Genomic DNA, 16,166 nt, shown 5'->3' with positions numbered 1-16,166 from the left:
GGGTCTCACTGGAGAGGGCCCTCGCCCCATAGATGGGACAATCATTTTCCCACCAGTAGATCCCACCCGGACGCTACAGCCACATCGCGACGCCCTCATCCTCTCCCTAGAAATAGGAGATTTCGATGTAAGACGTATCTTGGTCGACCCAGGCAGTTCAGCTGATCTGGTGCAAGCATCAGTCGTTGGCCATATGGGACATAGTCTCGCGGGTCTCAAAAACCCCGGACGAATCTTATCCGGATTCAACGGGTCATCAACCACATCCTTAGGAGACATTATACTGCTGGTCCAAGCTGGCCCAGTCACTCTCAACGTGCAATTCTCAGTGGTACAAGAGTTATCACCCTTCAATGTTATCTTGGGACGCACATGGCTTCATTACATGAAAGCCATCCCTTCCACATATCATCAAATGGTGAGTTTCCTCACCAACGAAGGGCAAACTGACTTATATGGCAGCCAGTTGGCCGCTCGACAGTGCTATCAAATAGCACGAGAAGCGGGAACTAGCCAGGAGGATGCATCTCCCCCTGAGCCCAGCCATACGCATGACCAATAGCAATTATTGGGTCCGGCGGACAAGGATCCCCCGACAGCAGATCCCTTACAAACAATCCAAATCTCAGAAGAAAATGATCACCTCACGAACATCAGTTCCCTCATGACACAAGAAGAAACTCAGGGCATGCAAAAAATCCTCAGACATAACCATGACATCTTCGCGTGGGCACATTCTGACATGAAGGGAATTCATCCCTCCATTGCATCTCACAGGCTTAACGTTTTTTCGACTACCAGACCCGTCCGACAGAGGATCAGACGCTTCCACCCGGATAGACAAAGAATCATCCGGAACGAGATTGATAAATTGCTCGAAGTCGGATTCATCAGAGAAGTTTCTTATCCGGATTGGCTGGCAAACGTAGTTGTGGTACCCAAAAAAGAAGGAAAATGGCGAGTTTGTGTAGATTACACCAATCTCAATAGTGCGTGTCCAAAAGACAGTTTCCCCTTACCGCGAATAGATCAGATTGTGGATTCCACTTCCGGGCAGGGGATGCTCTCTTTCTTGGATGCCTTCTCCGGATATCATCAAATCCCCATGTCCCCGGACGACGAAGAAAAAACAGCATTCATAACGCCACACGGCCTCTATTGCTACAAAGTCATGCCATTCGGACTCAAAAACGCTGGTGCCACGTATCAAAGATTGATGACTAAAATCTTCAAACCTCTGATAGGCCGCTCGGTCGAAGTATACATTGACGATATCGTAGTTAAAAGCAAAACTCGAGAGCAGCATATCCTCCATTTACAAGAAGTTTTTTATCTCTTACGAAAGTATGGCATGAAGCTAAATCCTTCCAAATGTGCCTTTGGCGTGAGTGCTGGCAAATTTCTGGGATTTATGGTCAGCCAAAGAGGCATAGAAGTCAGCCCGGATCAAGTCAAAGCAGTCATGGAGACACCTCCTCCCAGGAACAAAAAGGAGTTACAACGCCTCACAGGCAAGCTCGTTGCGTTAGGACGTTTCATAGCCCGCTTCACTGATGAGTTGCGACCCTTCTTCTTGGCGATACGAAAAGCTGGAACGCATGGGTGGACGGACAATTGCCAAAACGCGTTGGAAAGAATTAAACATTGTCTTATGAATCCACCCATCTTGAGCAGCCCCATCCCAAAGGAGAAGCTATACATGTATCTGGCTGTCTCAGAATGGGCAATCAGCGCTGTTCTATTCCGCCGCCCTTCACCAAAGGAGCAGAAACCTGTCTACTATGTCAGCAGGGCATTGGCAGATGTAGAAACCAGGTATTCAAAAATGGAGCTAACAGCCTTAGCCCTTCGAAGCGCTGCCCAAAAACTCCGGCCCTATTTTCAAGCCCACCCAGTGATTGTACTGACCGACCAACCTCTTCGTAGCATTCTGCACAAACCAGATTTAACTGGGTGAATGCTACAATGGGCCATCGAATTGAGCGAATTTGGAATCGAATTCCAACCCAGATTATCCAAAAAAGGCCAAGTAATGGCCGACTTCGTGCTCGAATATTCATGAAGACCCAACCAGCACCACGAATCAAGTGAACAAGAGTGGTGGACACTACGAGTTGACGGAGCCTCACGCTCATCAGGCTCTGGAGTTGGGCTCTTACTACAGTCCCCAACTGGGGAACATCTGGAGCAAGCCATCCGGCTGGGATTCTCCGCGTCTAACAATGAAGCAGAATACGAGGCCATCCTGTCCGGATTGGACCTCGCCCTTGCTCTATCCGTCTCCAAACTCCGGATCTACAGCGACTCACAGCTAGTGGTAAGACATGTCCAGAAAGAATATGAGGCTAAGGACTCACGCATGGCGCGATACTTGGCCAAAGTAAGAAGCACCTTACAGCAATTCACCGAGTGGACAATCGAAAAAATTAAGCGAGCTGACAATAGGCACGCTGACGCTTTGGCCGGCATAGCTGCCTCCCTCCCTATCAACGAAGCCATTCTACTGCCCATACATGTGCAAGCCAATCCCTCTGTCGCAGAAAATTCCACTTGCAACACCATTGAGGCAAACCAAACGAATGATCAAGAATGGACGCATGATATTGCAGAATATATCCGGACAGGCACTTTACCCGAAGATCCTAAACAAGCGCACAAAATCCGGGTGCAAGCTGCCCGTTTCACCCTGATTGGGGGGCACCTGTACAAGCGATCCTTCACAAGGCCTTATCTTCGCTGTCTTGGGCATTCAGAGGCCCAATATGTGCTAGCTGAATTACATGAAGGAATATGCGGAAATCATATGGGAGGACGATCCCTGGCACATAGAGCTCATTCACAAGGGTACTATTGGCCAACAATGAAGAAAGACGCGGCAGCATATGTCCAAAAGTGTGATAAATGTCAAAGATACGCTCCCATTCCACATATGCCATCAGCACCATTGAAATCGGTCTCAGGACCATGGCCTTTCGCGCAGTGGGGCATGGACGTAGTAGGACCCCTCCCAGCAGCACCTGCCCAGAAGAAATTCCTCATTGTCGCCACTGATTACTTCAGTAAATGGGTAGAAGCTGAAGCATATGCAAGCATCAAGGATAAAGATGTCACCAAATTTGTATGGAAGAACATTGTTTGCCGCTTTGGAATTCCCCAAATCATCATAGCTGACAATGGTCCACAATTTGACAGCATTGCATTCAGGAATTTCTGTTCGGAACTGAACATCCGGAATTCATACTCCACGTCGCGTTATCCTCAAAGCAATGGGCAGGCGGAAGCCACAAACAAAACTCTAATTAATGCCTTAAAGAAAAGGCTTGAACAAGCCAAAGGGAAGTGGGTGGAGGAGCTACCCGGCGTCCTGTGGGCCTATCGAACCACACCCGGACGGCCGACAGGAAACACTCCTTTCGCCCTCACATATGGAATGGACGCAGTCATTCCCACTGAGATAGGTCTTCCTACTATCCGGACCGATGCAGCAAAACAAGAAGATGCCAACACGGAACTAGGAAGAAATTTGGACTGGGCAGACGAAGTCAGAGAAAGCGCGGCCATCCGGATGGCAGATTATCAACAAAGGGCATCAACATATTACAATCGAAAAGTCAGGCCCAGAAACTTCAAAAATGGTACGCTAGTACTTAGAAAAGTTTTTGAAAATACTGTTGAAGTAGGCGCAGGGAAGTTCCAAGCCAATTGGGAAGGACCCTACATAGTGTCTAAGGCAAGCGAAAATGGAGCCTATCATTTGCAAAAGCTAGACGGAACTCCGTTACTTAGACCGTGGAATGTGTCGAATTTAAAGCAGTATTATCAATAAGAAAGCCAAGACAAGTTCAGATGAAAAAAGAAATATTTTTATTGATATAGCTAAAAATATGTACAAGGAGGTCTCCGGACCACAAAAAATACAGAAGGAAGATTACAGAAAAAGTTACAAAAAGAGATAAACTATCAGGGAGCAGGCTTGTCATAAAGTTTCTTTTCTTCACCCGGAGGAATTGAAGGCACGTCCCGCTTGATACCGTTCTTCTTCATGCAGCACCGATACCCAAAGATGAACGTATCATCCACTTGTTTTTGATATTCTGCTTCAATTTCCTCCTTCTCTGCAGCAAACTCCCGTTCTAGCTCCTCTTTTTGTGCAACCAAGCGCAGCTGCAAATCTTCCCTCTGTTTCTTTTCGATAGAAACTTCTGTCCGAAGTTGCCTCACCTCCCCCCTCAGACCAGCCATCTCATCTGCTGCCTCAAGCAGACGGGCATCCATTGATTCCTCCCGGACCTTTGCGTCAGCCAAATCTGCCCGGAGGGACTCATTCTCCTTCCGGGCGGCGGATACGCTGGCTTCAGCCTCCGCCAGTCTCAGGCGCAACTGATCTTCAGCATCTTTGCGCCGAGCGGCGAAGACCCTCATATAATCAGTGGTCCGCAGCAGGTCAGTGAAAAGATCATATTGATTTGCCATGCCACGGAGACCACTCACCAGCTGCAAACAAATAGCCAAGCAAGAAAAGCAAAGTTAGAAATCACACATCAGAATGACAATCAAAAAGCACAAAAACAGTTTTACCGTTTCCACCATCTCGAACATCTGGGCTGAAGGCTTGACAAGGGGCAATCCGGGTGGAATCTGTTTTAGCTTCTCTTCCAACTCTGCATAGCTAAAAGGGCTAGCAGAAGTGCAAGATGCGTCATTAACAGGATTCCCCTCCGATGAGGCACGAGAAGATGACTCTTGTTCTGGATTTAGAACCTCAACATTTACGTCCGGATCGTCCTCCCCGGGTGCAACCTCAGTCGGGATCACCTCCGGGACAGCTGCAGTCTCAGTTTGCATCCCCACTTCACCCCCCTCCGGATGAGCGTCGTGGGCGGTTGAGCAACTGACTTCAATCTCTTGCTGCCACTCTTGAAGCCGCCCGACGAGTCCGAACCTCAAATTACGCACCGAGCGAGGCTTCTTTGAGAATGGCCCCGTCACCAGAACAAGAGCCAGCTTGTCCGGATCGTCAGAGGGCTGACTCTGACTTTCTGCTCCCGCTTCCTCCATAGGGGTTGCATAAACGGCCTCAGCTGCATCAGCATCCGGGTTGCGGGAGTCCGGATGGTTAACAGACGCAGCTTCCTCAGCCAAATTCACTAGATGCGCAACCGCTGCCAAGGAGGTGCTTGAGTGGTTCAGCCCCGCAAGGTGTCCGGATCCGCTGGAGATGGAATGAGGGGCAGGGTTCACTGGCTCCTCTATCATTACCTCCGCCTCATGAATGATGGGCGGAGGAGCAAATTCCTTGGGAGGAGTGGGCTCCTTCACATCCTTCCCATGCTTCTTCACCAGCTTCCTCCTTTTCGCTGGAGTTTTATTTGAAGGAGAATCTGCGTCGCGTTTTTGTCCGGGAGCCTTCCGAAGGGTCCCTTCGTTCTTCTTCTTCTCCCGATCCTCCAGGAGAAGTCGGCGTTTTTCAGCATCAGCCTCTTTTGACGCCTCGTAAATTGGGAGGTCCTTCACAATATAATGTTCCCTAGGCACTACCTCCTTCGGCATCTTCCTGGGGAGAATATTGATGATGTACTCTTGGGGCTCCCGGACGATTGCCATTAGGTTCTGCGCAGTTAGCAGCGTCTTACATCGCCTCTCCTTGGCGTCTACCTCAAAAAGTTTGCTGAGATGGTTAAAAGACGCCTTTTCCACCCAATCCACAAGGTGGCCCCTCAATTCCGGACCTATATTAACAACAACAAAAAGATGAGAATATCATTCGAAAGAGTCAACAAAAAATCAACAAAGTAAAATCCGGACAATAGTCACAAAGCAAACCTACCTGGAACCACCAAGGAGTAGTTGGGAGAGAAAGGCCTCGTCGGATGCTCCAAAAGCCCTGCCCATGCACCCCGGACCACCACGTGTCCCGTCGCCCCTCCCTTTGTCGAATCTGGCAGCTCCGTCACCATTTGGAGGGAGGGCAGGTGTGCGGACATGCTGAAGATGTCATTTTTTACCTTCTTCAAAGAATACACAAAAAACACCTCCAACAGCGTGAGATCGAGGTTGTACAGCATGTTTATGATGCTGCATCCCATCAGCACCCGGACAGTGTTGGGGTGAATGAAGACGGGCGGAATCTTGGTGAAGTGGAGGAACTCCTTGAACAACGCTGGCAAAGGGAACCGAAGCCCCACATTGAATTGTTCCTTCGAGAAGATGATAGTTTTTTCTTCTGCTTTCTCGGAGGGCACAAGCACCCTCCCATTCAGCAGTTCGATAGCCACGTTATCCGGGATACAGAACCGTTCCCGGAATTCCTGCGCATCTAGCTTATCTATCGCCTTTCCACGAACTTCGCTAGCCCGGGAAGATGAAACAGCCTTTTTTGTAGCCATTTCTTACCACAAACCCAAACCTACACACAAGAAATGCAATGGGTAAAACACAAGTAACCCAGAAAATACACAAACCCTAACCCAAACAAATCAGAAACCAAAACCAAAGAACCAACAAAACGCAACAAAAGGAACAGCAATAGCAAAAGTACACGTACCAAATGAAGCTCTGAAGAAAAAAGATCGTTGTTTCGATATAAGAACACCAGCAGCAAACGAGTATCGCGACACAAAATCACCGGTACAAAAGTGTTTTCGAGTTTCTTTACTCAGAAAAAGCAAATGACGCAACAAAAGCAAGAAGAAGAAAGGCTCTCAGGAAAATGCAGTAGAAAAAATGAAAAAGAAGGAACAGTACGCTATTTATAGGGGGACAGGCCCTCGGAAAGCCAAGCGTCCAAACAAGTTATCATTGAAATGACATGCTGCCTGGGAATACCCAGAGTCGGCGGCTCGTCATAAAGACCTTTTTTGGCCTCCGCACCCCCACTCGCCACGTGGCCCAGTCAGACGAAGAGACCTCTTCAAATTTCAAAAAGACAGTTATTTTTTTTTAACCCGCCCATTTTTTGGTAAAATAGGCAAGTTAAAAAGGGGGGCAATGTAGGGACCCCTCCCTCTGGGAAACACGTGGCACGCACCTCACAGTGACACGTGGCACACATCATCATCCAAACCACCACCATCCGGATTCCCCTAAAGATATGCGTGAGGCAGTTCTCCCATCCGGACCGCCTCAAGGAAAGGCAAATGACGTTTCAACTTCTCCTATCCAAGGAAGAGCAAACGTCGCTGGCAAAACACAGACATCTGGACAACCTTCATGATGCATCCGCTCCACAATGCATCCGGGCAATTAGTACGTACCACCCGGACATAATCGTCCGGATCATCAATTAAAGTAAAGCGAGTCTTACACGCTATCACGACAATCAGCCATGGCCCACGTCCCATCATCTGCAGAGTGAAAGGACGGGTCGAAGTGACAACTAGTCACTTCCCATGATCATTCTACATACTCACTTCCTACGATATCTAGACAGCAGCATCACCTACCACGGTTTCTGACAGCCGCCAGTAGGGTGGTGATGGCCATACTGCCTCCGAATGTCATCATGACAAACATAAAATATCTCCTCGCCATTAATGAGAGGTGATTACTACTCAAAAAATGCTATTTGATAGCTTGTAATTAACTCTTTTAAACACTTTTGAGTAGTAGTTATTGCCTTTTAACCCAATTAACATGTTAAGGACCCTTGCAATCATTTCTAATCAAATTGTGTAAGTTTTGGTGTTTTTGTTAGTAATTTGATCACCAAAACAATCCAAGAATGAGGGAGAATTGTATATAGTTCATGGCAAAGCAATGAAGAGCTCAAATTCATGAAGAACCAAGCTTTGGAGCTCCATAGCCCTTTGCCAAAGTCGTTCAAAGTATGCAAGGAGAGAAGCAAGGAGAGAGGAAAAACAGAGTGAAGAAAACAGAGGAAAGCTAGCTGCAGTCTTCATGCGCACTTTTGGAGCACTTCCCGAAGTCTATTTTCTACATTCTATATACCATTTCAAAGCTCAGGAAGTCAAGAATCCAATGCTTCAAACGGTGCGCAATTCGGAGTTGAAACGAAGGAGTTACAGCCATTGCAAGCAGATCACTCCAAAGTGTTGCGAAATCAGCCTTTTGTTGCGAGAATTTCGCAGCCTTTTTGTACAGTGCTATGGAATTCCTCTTGAAGCTACCCGATACATGCCGCAAGATGGAACTCTGAGAACCTCAAGGTGGAAGCCAATTTCGCAGCCCTGCGAGTTTAACTTGTTGTTGCGAAAATATTTCGCAGCCCTCTTGAGTGTCTGCGAAATCTCGCAGACACCATTTTTCACCTGCGAAATGTTCCTGGAGCTTCCCGATATTTTTGCACCGACTCTTTTGGATATTTTTCTTCAGATATTTTTGTCTAAATTTCCATTTTCTCCTTGTATTCAACCACTCATGTAATTCCTTAGCTAGAAAGTATCCAAGGAAGGGTAAATTACCTTCCTATATAAACTCCCTTGCATCCACTGTATCATCATCATATATGTAATATGTAATCCATCGATCAATATATAGAATATACAGAGCCTTGCTCTGTTTTTCCTTCTCTTTCATTTTTCATTTTTCATTTCTTTTCATTTTCTAGCCAACCAAACTCTGAGGATTTTTCCACAGAGGATGAGAGGCTAAGCTTTTTGTCTCTTGGAGTGAGGAAAGCCGGGTAAGTTTCCACATGCATAATTGGGAAGTTTTGTTGTTTTAGTTTTTAATGAAGAGAAAGTGTAACCCGTTAGTGATTTCTATGTTTTTAGTTAACTTAAAACGCCTTTAAATCACCTGGGCCAACACTTGGTAAGGCAAGTGATCTCCGTCCATGAAGATGCACTAGTTTACCCCTTGCGAGCCTTTGGTAGGTGGTTTGAAGGTAGGATTTTCTACAATAGCCAACACTTGGTAAGCTTTTGGACTCCAAGGAGACATCCATTAGTTATCTCTTGCGAGCTTGAGAAGGGAAGTCCAAGGTTAAAGATCACCTTGAATGGCAAGTGCTAGGTGAGAGGTATGAGCCAGTGCAAAGTGCATCAGTGAGAGGGATTTAATGTTTGAACCCATTAATGGAAAGCATCTGTACAACACCGGTTAGAGAATTAACTATATGTTAATTCTCTAATGCGAGGAAAAGAAACAAGTGACCGGAACTCCCTTTTTGTATGAGGAATCTGAGCCTAGTGATCTGAACTCCAAGAAACATCTTTTCTTTGTAGTTAAAATCAGTTACTATTTTTGGTTAGCTTAAAACCAATCCTTTTTCAAACATATTTATGTTTTCTTTTAAAGCTAACCTTGAAATGAAAAGACACCAATTCAGCTTTGAATTAATATCATTTGCAAAGTGAAAACCCATCCCAGTGAACGATCCTAGAGCCACTATGCTATAGTAGCTTTGTCTTTGCTACCCTAGTATATGGTGTAATAGGTTATAAATTTTGTTGATTACTCCCTCAATCAAGGAACACCAGCTGGACACGAATCAGCTGAGACACCAAGTGGGCACGAATCAAATGGCGCCGTTGCCGGGGATCGAACCCCGAATCAAATGGTGCCATTGCCACTGCCGCTGCTGGGAATGAATCAAGAGGAACAGTACCCCTGAAGCTGTATATATATATATGCCTTCACATGAAGAAGGGAGATCCCCTGGTAACCTCTTGAGACCTAGTAAAAGGCCAACTGATTTATATCTCTCTCTTACCATGGCTAACAAAACCATCGGAGGGTGTGTCCGGACACCCTGTCCGGATGCCTTTTGCAGGTACAACCACTGAATCAAGAACCCTTTGTGTGTTGAGAATCGCGTGTCCATCCATCTAGCAGCAATGTGGACCACAGGATACGCGAGGCGACAACAGTCATGATAGGGGATACTTTTTGCCCAACCCAATCACATATATGCTACCCAATTGTTTTGTTTTCCAGCTTGAATGGTTAACTCTTCTTCTTGCTTCCTTTCCCAGCACCGGATTTTGATGGACTAGCGACCAGATACACAATGGAGATCACAGAGATTTGGGACCCATATTTTGCCAACAACCTCTTAGCCCACTCAAACTTCTTCTCTGGAGGTCTCACTGCAAGGATATCTGAAGGCAATATTGGAGTTGAATATGCCTCCTGCAGAGCAGCCGTGGTAGGGATGTGGAACGTAATGACTGCTGGTGCACCATAAAACATTCCTTCCATTTTGGACTCCAATTCAAAAGCATGTGATAGAAGACCACCGACATCAAGCCTTTCCCATGATGTTGAAGTGTTGCCACTGACAACATTAAATACATCTTGTGACCAGCTATCATCAGTGAGACTTACATCATACGCGGTCGTGGGTCCTTGATTGCAGATGTCGATGGACACAGAGACTCGCTTGTCACCGGACTTGAGCCTGGTGAGAGAGGCCTTCTTGTGGGTCACAATGAACGGAACATCTGAGCTCCCGAGCGTCGACGAAACCAGTATAAAAGCCATGACTACAAAGATCAGTGTCTTCGCCGTCGCTTATTGCTTCGGCTTAGCGCACGAGATGGATCGAACAAAGTGAACGACTCGCTTCCTTAGATATTCAAGCAACAACTAGAGCAACTCCAGATCCATCAATAGCATAGACCACCAAGAATCTGCGTAACAGAATGCTCCAAATCTTCAACAAGTGTAAGATGGTCAGATACGATCGTGCATTGCGCTGCAGTGTGAACAATAGGTGTGACAGAGAGCTTCATTGCCATGACTGGAAGAGCACCAACTTCTTTCTCATTGATCGGTATAACATCCTTAGTAACAAACTGATCCAGATCAACCATAACTGTAGTATTTTCACAAGATACAGCTTCAGCATTACCCTGCTTCTTTCCTATCCAAGATCTTTGCGCAAACCCAAACCATCTGGAGGAGCTTTATTGATCCTCAACATTCACGAGCTACGTTCTGTGATAGCATTACCTGGCTCCCTCAGGTAGGGATGTACAACCTGATGTACAAGAAGGTAGGATACCAAGAACAGGGGAATGGGAAAACGAAACAGAGCACACACCAATGAAACAAATAAGACAACCCAAAACCATGTTTCATGTTTAGATCAACAGGCTTGGCTGTAGGTGAGTGAACTAGAATGCGTCCCATGGAGATAAGAACAAAACAAGACTCCTATATGATGCATAGTGAAACTAAAACAGAGCTATGTTATTCTCAAATCATCCCAAGGAAAATAGACGAGATAGCCACAATAAATCCATGAATCAAACATGAACCATAAACTGAACGTATAATCGAGCAATCCACAGAAAATATCAAGAAAAGGGAATGAGACTGTTTACTGATAAAGAAAATCGAAGGATCCATGGCAGTCATACCTTTCCTGTCTTCTCCCTCTGGTTTTTTTCTGCTCACAGCTTACCTCTCCGCCTTTTTAGCTTAGTTGCCTCCCCCCTCTCAAGCTTAAACTCTGTTCCCTTTAGTCTTTCTCATTAAGCTATCTCTTCTTAAAAAAAAATGCTCTGCAACTTTGCCTCTTTCTCTCAAACTTTCCCCCCCCAGAAAAACCTCACCCCTCCAGTCTGCTTCCGTCCCTAGCCAAACTTGCCTCCCAAGCTAACTTCCCTCCTCATCACCCCCTTCTCCAGACAACAGCCTATTGCCTATAACCGAAAACACGCTCCCCTGATTTTCCTTGACAGATGTCACAATTTTATTGCATCTCAAATCCACTATTGTGATTCTATGAAGACCAATCTTGAGGCAGCAGGTGGCTCTCAAAAGAGCCCTCCACCTGGCAAAACAAGCCGCATGAAAATGAGCCCCACATGGGGGTCTACACTTACCCTTTTCTGTTTTTTAGAAAGAAAAAACAAGTACATTCAAATGACACTTAATGATGTAATATCAAGAATACGAGTTTGACAATTATTTTAAGAAGTGTTTCTAATTTTTTTAATATTTAAAAATTTTTATGTTTCAAGTATTAAAAAATATTAAAAACATTCCTTAAAATCATTGTCAAACACACTCCAAATATCATCAACCTCTTTGCAACCTTGATGCTTGGCTTACACTCCTCTTTGGCATTGAGAGAAATGCTCATATAAAGACCGAGTTCATGTAAACAAAGTTGTACAATCTCATTGAAAAGTATCTTCAGTTCCTATCTGACATGCATCCCTTTCTATAAAGAGTACTATAGTATTTTATACATTGACATTTCCTTTTAAAAATAAAAAAAAAACATATTAAATAAGAAAATTACACTCTAGCTATTAATGCTTTAGTCATAAAAGTAAAAAGTTATGAAATGAAACAGATTATAATGAAGGCAATTTGTAGTAAATAAAGAGACGGGGAAGAGAAAGAAACACTGAGTGGAATAAGGATTAGAGTTTAGAGTTAAATAATTATATTTCTTTTTTGTTCTATAATATTTCTCTATTTATATTAGCTAAGAATTAGTGAAATATGAGATATTTTAGAGTTCAATGTCTTTTTTTCTTTCATTCTCTATAATATTTCTTGATCCACAGTGAAATAATTATCTATCATTCGTAGATGTAGACATGATTGAGTGACACATTAAAATCTTACGTGTCTATGTGATACATTAAAATCTTATGTGTGTGACTCTGTAATTTTGTTCTCTTTATATTTTGTAGTAATTTATGAATATATTGAAGCCTCCACATAGCACTAATAATCACCGGAGTCTCACCAGTTGAGGACTACTACTAGGTGTATTACAAATAACTACTCTTTAGCTTAGTCCATGAATTTCCAAGCATTGGAATTAGGCTAAGACATGGACTGTCACTTTCAAACCATACTTCAAGGATTCCAAGCATACAAAACATAGCAAACATAGACAAGCTGATAGCACTATTAATCACCGGAGTCTCACCAGTTGAGGACTACTACTAGGTGTATTACAAATTACTACTCTTGAGCTTAGTCCACGACTTTGGAAGCAGGGTCACATCCTTTTTATCGGAGGGTTTAGAATTCTATATCCCAGGAAATGATTTGAACATATACAAGCGAGGGTACCCAGAACACCAGAGCAAGAAAGTAAAGAATAATCAGTGAACCAGCTCCAATCCACACATTCCCCTTGCAGGTTAACTTCCCTAACCTCATCTGGAGGACATTGATCATTGCAAGGAATAGGAAGACAGAGCCAAGAATACTACAAGCAGCGCATAATACCATCATCGCACGGCATATATTTTGTATGAAGTTGGAGTTCTTAATGATATGGAGCTGAATCTTCAGTGCCTTGCCTAGCAGGCTGGATACAAGGAAAAAGCCAAATGGTATAATTTCGAATATCACCAGCCATTTTTCAATCCCCACGCCCGGCTTACACTCCTCTCTGGTCTCAAGGGTTGGAGTTGAGCTGGAAAATGATAATCCAGTGAAGACTGCTGAGGTGAAGAGTGCGTTCACATGAATAACATCGTCTAATCCATCCTTGAAACTTTTTGTAATATTTGATATCTCTGATGACCTACCGGTTACATGGGAAGGATCAGTGCCTAACATTATAAAACTCAGAAATGTGTAGAAGAAAAAATACGAGAGAGAGAGAGAGAGCTTATCCTTCCTTGGCTGATATTATGGTGATTATTCTTTTTCTCTTGGCTAAGTACACTGGCATGTGTGTCTAGCACCAGATTTTGAATTATAAAAAGATTCAAATCCAATGTCCACCACCATGGTACACCGCTAGTAAACTATACTCATGGAGGTAGTTGTTTTGGGTTGGTGTTTCTGGCATATATGCATTCAGTACAAGTGGAGATACCCAGTGAGAGGATTTTGTAAAAGCTCAAGGCTCATATAAAGTTTTGGAAGGAAGGTATAAAGGGAGCTAATTGGAAGAAGTTTGTTGGAATTGGTGCAATGATTAATGGCAAAAAATAGAAAAAAAAGAAAGAACACGGAGATTTAACATGATTTGGTTAATTGCCTACGTCTACGGGAACAAGGAAAGAGGATATTCACAATATTAAAATTAGGGTTACATAAAAGGGTATTTATACTAACCCTTATGAATGAAATTCCAAAAATACCCCTGAACCATACTGTGGGGGGTGTTGCCCCCCGCACCCCCCCAACCTATCGTTTACCCCACAACAATACCCTTGAACAATTCCGCTCCATTCCACTTCACTATACTCTCGTTCCACTCCACTTCGCTCCGACATTTCGCCCCTTTTTCTCCATATATCTTTTCGCTCAAATATGAGCCACATACTACAACAAAGTTGTTAAAGTGATTATATCCCTAATATTAATTTTTATCAAGAAGTACTTCTATGAAGAATCAATTACTATTTAAATAAAAATTAAAATAAGTATTTGAAAAGTCTTTTTGGTGGAAAAAAGGTCATTCATGAAAAAAAAACACCTACAAGTGTAAGTCACATTCTTTAGGTCATATTTGGTTTTTGAAAAGTATTAAGAAAAGAAAAAAAATGGTTTACTCATGTTTGGTTTCGTCATGAAAAAATTATATATATTTAAATTATTTAATTTTTATATAATAAAAGGAAATAAGTAAAATGAGTTTAAAAAAGTATATAAAAATAATTTATTAAGTTAAAACTTATTTTTTATTTTTTTTCATTTTTTTTCTATATTTTCCTTTTTATTTTTTTATAGATTTTTTCTCAAATTGTCTAGGGACCAAACATAACTTTATGTAGTAGTGGTTTCAAAATTTTGTCAAACCTTTTATTTGCTAAGAAAGGTTATTTTGAAGAATTAAGAAGCTCTTCTAACCCTTTAAGAGCCATTCCTAGATAAACTCAAGTGACGACACCGTTGAGTTCTTTACAAAAATAGCCTTATTTTTTGGGGGGAAAAAAAAAGAGGTTTTGGGAGTAATATGAAGGGATTTTTAAAAAATTAACCTGTTTTGTCCCATGGGTGGGCATGTGGAAAGTTCCATTTTGGAGTCTCTATGATAAAGAGAGTAGAATAAAAATAAAAACAAAGTGGTTGCAATTCAGCTGTAAGTTAGATGGTAAAGGGTTAGGAGGGGATGTGGGAAGTTTCCTTAACAAAGTGCTTGCAATACTTCTATGTGGGAAGTTCCAGACTCAAGTCCTAATGGAAAAAAAGAAGGTATCCCTTGATCTATGTAGCAAAAGGTAGGATTTTAGTACTCTAAAAAAGTATCTAATCTTTTTTCGGAAAGGCCTACTCCTTGCTCTGGTCTGCTTAAGGTGAGAGGCTTATGCTTTCTATGCCTACGCAGCACCAAACTATGGTGCCTGATGTTTATAATAATAGATTATAATTAGTTTCTTCATGAAGTTCAAGATAAAGGGAATAAAAAAAGGTAAAATTTTCTATGGCAAGGCCACCCCCCAAAGCTCCTTACTTCTCGTTGCCACCTGAACCTGAGGAGCCAACAATTAAAGATTGCCTGAAGCAAAGGGGTTTTGTCTGTTATCCTTGAAAACATTAAGAGTACATGCATGGAAAAAAAGAATTAAGTGTGTAATACTAAAATTTTAGATAAAAGAACATGAGAGAGAGAGAGAGAGATACATACTGTTGATCACCAGGCATTTTCTGGTTCTCTGGTGCTTGGTTCTTCTCCTCCTTGGCTTTGTATGTGGCATGTGTAGCTTCATGCTTGGGATTTTGTAGAAATTCAAATCCAATGCTAGCCACATAATCATACACAACCAGTACAAATTACTCGAATTTGTGGGCATAAACTCAACACGTTGATATCCATAACTGGTTGTCTGGTGCTTCCTGCTTCTTCTTGGATTTGTCATCCATAGCTGGTTGACTGGTGCTTGCTTCTTCTTCTCCTTCATGGCTTTGTATGTCATATATGCGTAACACGATGCTTGGCATTCATTAGAAACTCAAATCCAATGCCTGCCACATAATACAAATTAATCAACTGATCTTGTGGATACAGCTATTCAATATAGCATTTAGTACCGATATTGACTCCAAGTGAGTTTGATGGCGATTTAAAGTTCGAAAAGAAAAGGACAGTGTGAACTGGTAGAAGCGATTATGTACAACAAATAAGTTTATTCTTCCTTTGAAAGTACATGCATGGGAGTAATTCTGAGAAGATTAGTAGAGTTAGCTAACACTTGGAAGTAAAAATTAAAAGTTTGGCAAAGTTTCAAATTTAATAATTTAGAGAATCACTAGATTTTTATTCATAGATTGATACT

General features: G+C 43.0%; 2 protein-coding genes across 2 annotated transcripts; both read right to left on the bottom strand.

Annotated features, from left to right (window-relative positions):
• Window positions 1-9,812: 9,812 nt before the first annotated feature.
• On the bottom strand, window positions 9,813-11,415 carry LOC100244388 (uncharacterized). The gene has a single exon (XM_010657001.3). The coding sequence runs from the start codon at window positions 10,441-10,443 to the stop codon at window positions 9,907-9,909; it is 537 nt and encodes a 178-aa protein (XP_010655303.1). The 5' UTR covers window positions 10,444-11,415; the 3' UTR covers window positions 9,813-9,906.
• Window positions 11,416-12,643: 1,228 nt separating this feature from the next.
• On the bottom strand, window positions 12,644-15,760 carry LOC109123183 (uncharacterized). Its single transcript, XM_019222140.2, has 2 exons — window positions 15,518-15,760; window positions 12,644-13,462 (listed from the first exon to the last, which is right to left on the bottom strand). The coding sequence occupies exons 1-2, from the start codon at window positions 15,532-15,534 to the stop codon at window positions 12,952-12,954; spliced, it is 528 nt and encodes a 175-aa protein (XP_019077685.1). The 5' UTR covers window positions 15,535-15,760; the 3' UTR covers window positions 12,644-12,951.
• Window positions 15,761-16,166: the final 406 nt, after the last annotated feature.

The sequence above is a fragment of the Vitis vinifera genome, chromosome 9 (assembly GCF_030704535.1).
Source record: "Vitis vinifera cultivar Pinot Noir 40024 chromosome 9, ASM3070453v1".
Lineage (NCBI taxonomy): Eukaryota > Viridiplantae > Streptophyta > Magnoliopsida > Vitales > Vitaceae > Vitis > Vitis vinifera.
The sequence above is the reverse complement of the archived record's forward strand: the minus strand, read 5'-3'. Positions and strand labels throughout refer to the sequence as shown.